Source organism: Galeopterus variegatus, unplaced genomic scaffold (genome assembly GCF_000696425.1).
Source record: "Galeopterus variegatus unplaced genomic scaffold, G_variegatus-3.0.2 Scaffold18431, whole genome shotgun sequence".
In the NCBI taxonomy this organism is placed as follows: Eukaryota; Metazoa; Chordata; class Mammalia; order Dermoptera; family Cynocephalidae; genus Galeopterus; species Galeopterus variegatus.
In genome coordinates this window covers 7208-8978 of record NW_007744542.1, presented here as the reverse complement: position 1 = coordinate 8978, position 1771 = coordinate 7208, and the positions used below count along the sequence as shown (strand labels likewise).

General features: G+C 47.2%; 1 gene segment (V, D, J or C); it reads right to left on the bottom strand.

Annotated features, from left to right (window-relative positions):
- Positions 1–1157: 1157 nt before the first annotated feature.
- Positions 1158–1668, bottom strand: LOC103582901. The segment is given in 2 exon segments: positions 1158–1480; positions 1605–1668. Coding segments are annotated over 2 exon segments (378 nt in total).
- Between the last annotated feature and the right edge of the window lie 103 nt (positions 1669–1771).

Sequence of the window (1771 nt, the reverse complement as noted above, 5' to 3'; positions counted from 1 at the left end):
AAAACCTTTTGAAATACAGTTTTAAGTTAATTAGAAAGTAAATATGGGTGTCCTTTTTTTAGTATGAGGCTCCCTAAAAAAGTAGATTTTCATTCAGTGCGTCTCAGGTGACTCTGCTGCTTTGCATCTGTAATACGCTCTCTGTGATGCTGTTGAAATCCAGACGAAGTTTTAATAGGAAGGAAAATAATGATACATCCATGCTTTGTTGTCTTTTTTTTTAGAAAGATTTTCATTTATTTGTTAAGTACTAGTTGTATATTTAACGCAATTTCCTCTCTTTCTATTGCCTCTGTGACATAATGAAGTATGTGTGCTGTGATCCTACCTTGCCAATGACACTTAGAAGCATATCCACAAGTATTGTGGGGCCATGCCCTAAAGGACAAAATTCTGAGAATTAAGGATATAGTTACCTTACTGAGCTGTGTGGCCTTAACTCCCTGTCATCATCATCGATTCTGAAAGCACATTTCTCAAACTCCTTTTCCCTCTATCATTTCCTGGCCTTGCTCAATGAGGGGCCCTCCCTGACATTTGAAAGTCAGAAGAGGAGGATTCATCACTCACCACTGGACGTGCAGGCAGACACGTGGGCAGGGATGAGGACGGGAGAGGCACCTGGTGAGGGGCTGCAGGCAGCTGAGAGCATCAGCACGCCCACCACTGGGCTTCACAGTCACGTCTGAGCACCACATGGTTAGGCAGCCTGTACCTCTACTTGCAGATGCGCTCGAGATTCTCAGGGAACACCAGAGAATCCCCTTTACCTAGTGTCTGCTTCCCTAACTATCCTATCAACTAGACTTTGATAAGTTGTGGTATGGCCCAGAAATCCCTCTATTAAAGAAATTTCTGCTTGAAATACCAAGAGTAGCTTCTCCTTTGCTGCATGACATCAGACCGAGGCTGCAATCCAGAGTCTGCAGAGGTAGTGACTCTGCCCTTCATTAAGGCATGAGATGGACTGTCATGTCTGTGCTGCGAGGGCTGAGGAGAGGGAAAGAAAATTTGTAGAGGAGCCTCCCTGCCCCTTCTACAAGCATTCTCATGACCGTCAGAGCCTGGCTGCATCTGAGAGATGCTCTCACCAGACGCAGGCACCAGGAGGAGCAGCTGGGGCAGCCCAGCCTCACACTTCTGCTTTCCTGGATAGTTTATGTTCGGGCTTGTAACACTGTGGGAGGGTTACTATTACTTTGTTGACAGTAATAAGTTCCAACATCATCAGCCTCCAGGCTGCTGATGGTGAGAGTGAAGTCTGTCCTAGATCCACTGCCACTGAACCTCGAGGAGACCCCACTTTGTAACTTAGATGCAGCATAGATCAGGAGCGTGGGAGGTTTCCCTGGTTTCTGCTGATACCAATTTAAAGAACTGCTAACACTCTGGCTGGCCTGGCAAGTGATGGTGACTGTGTCTCCTAGAGATGCAGACAGGGAGGATGGAGACTGGGTCATCTGGATGTCACATCTGGCACCTGAGATGGGAAACATAAAGACATACATCCACACTATTAATCATATTATAAGAGGACTTCCCTGAAGTGCCAGGCAGTACTGACCATACTGGCTGAGTAAATTCCTAGTGTTCTCCCTCCTTACCTTGGAGACAGAGCAGCAGGAGACCCAGGAGCTGAGTGTGGGCCCTCATGTCCATGCTGTGTACTGACTGGGACTGAGGGTACTGCACAGGTTGTGAGCAGCCTGTGAATAAGCCTTCAGGACAGTGGGCTGGGCGCTAGACACATGCAAATCTGAACAGCTGCAAG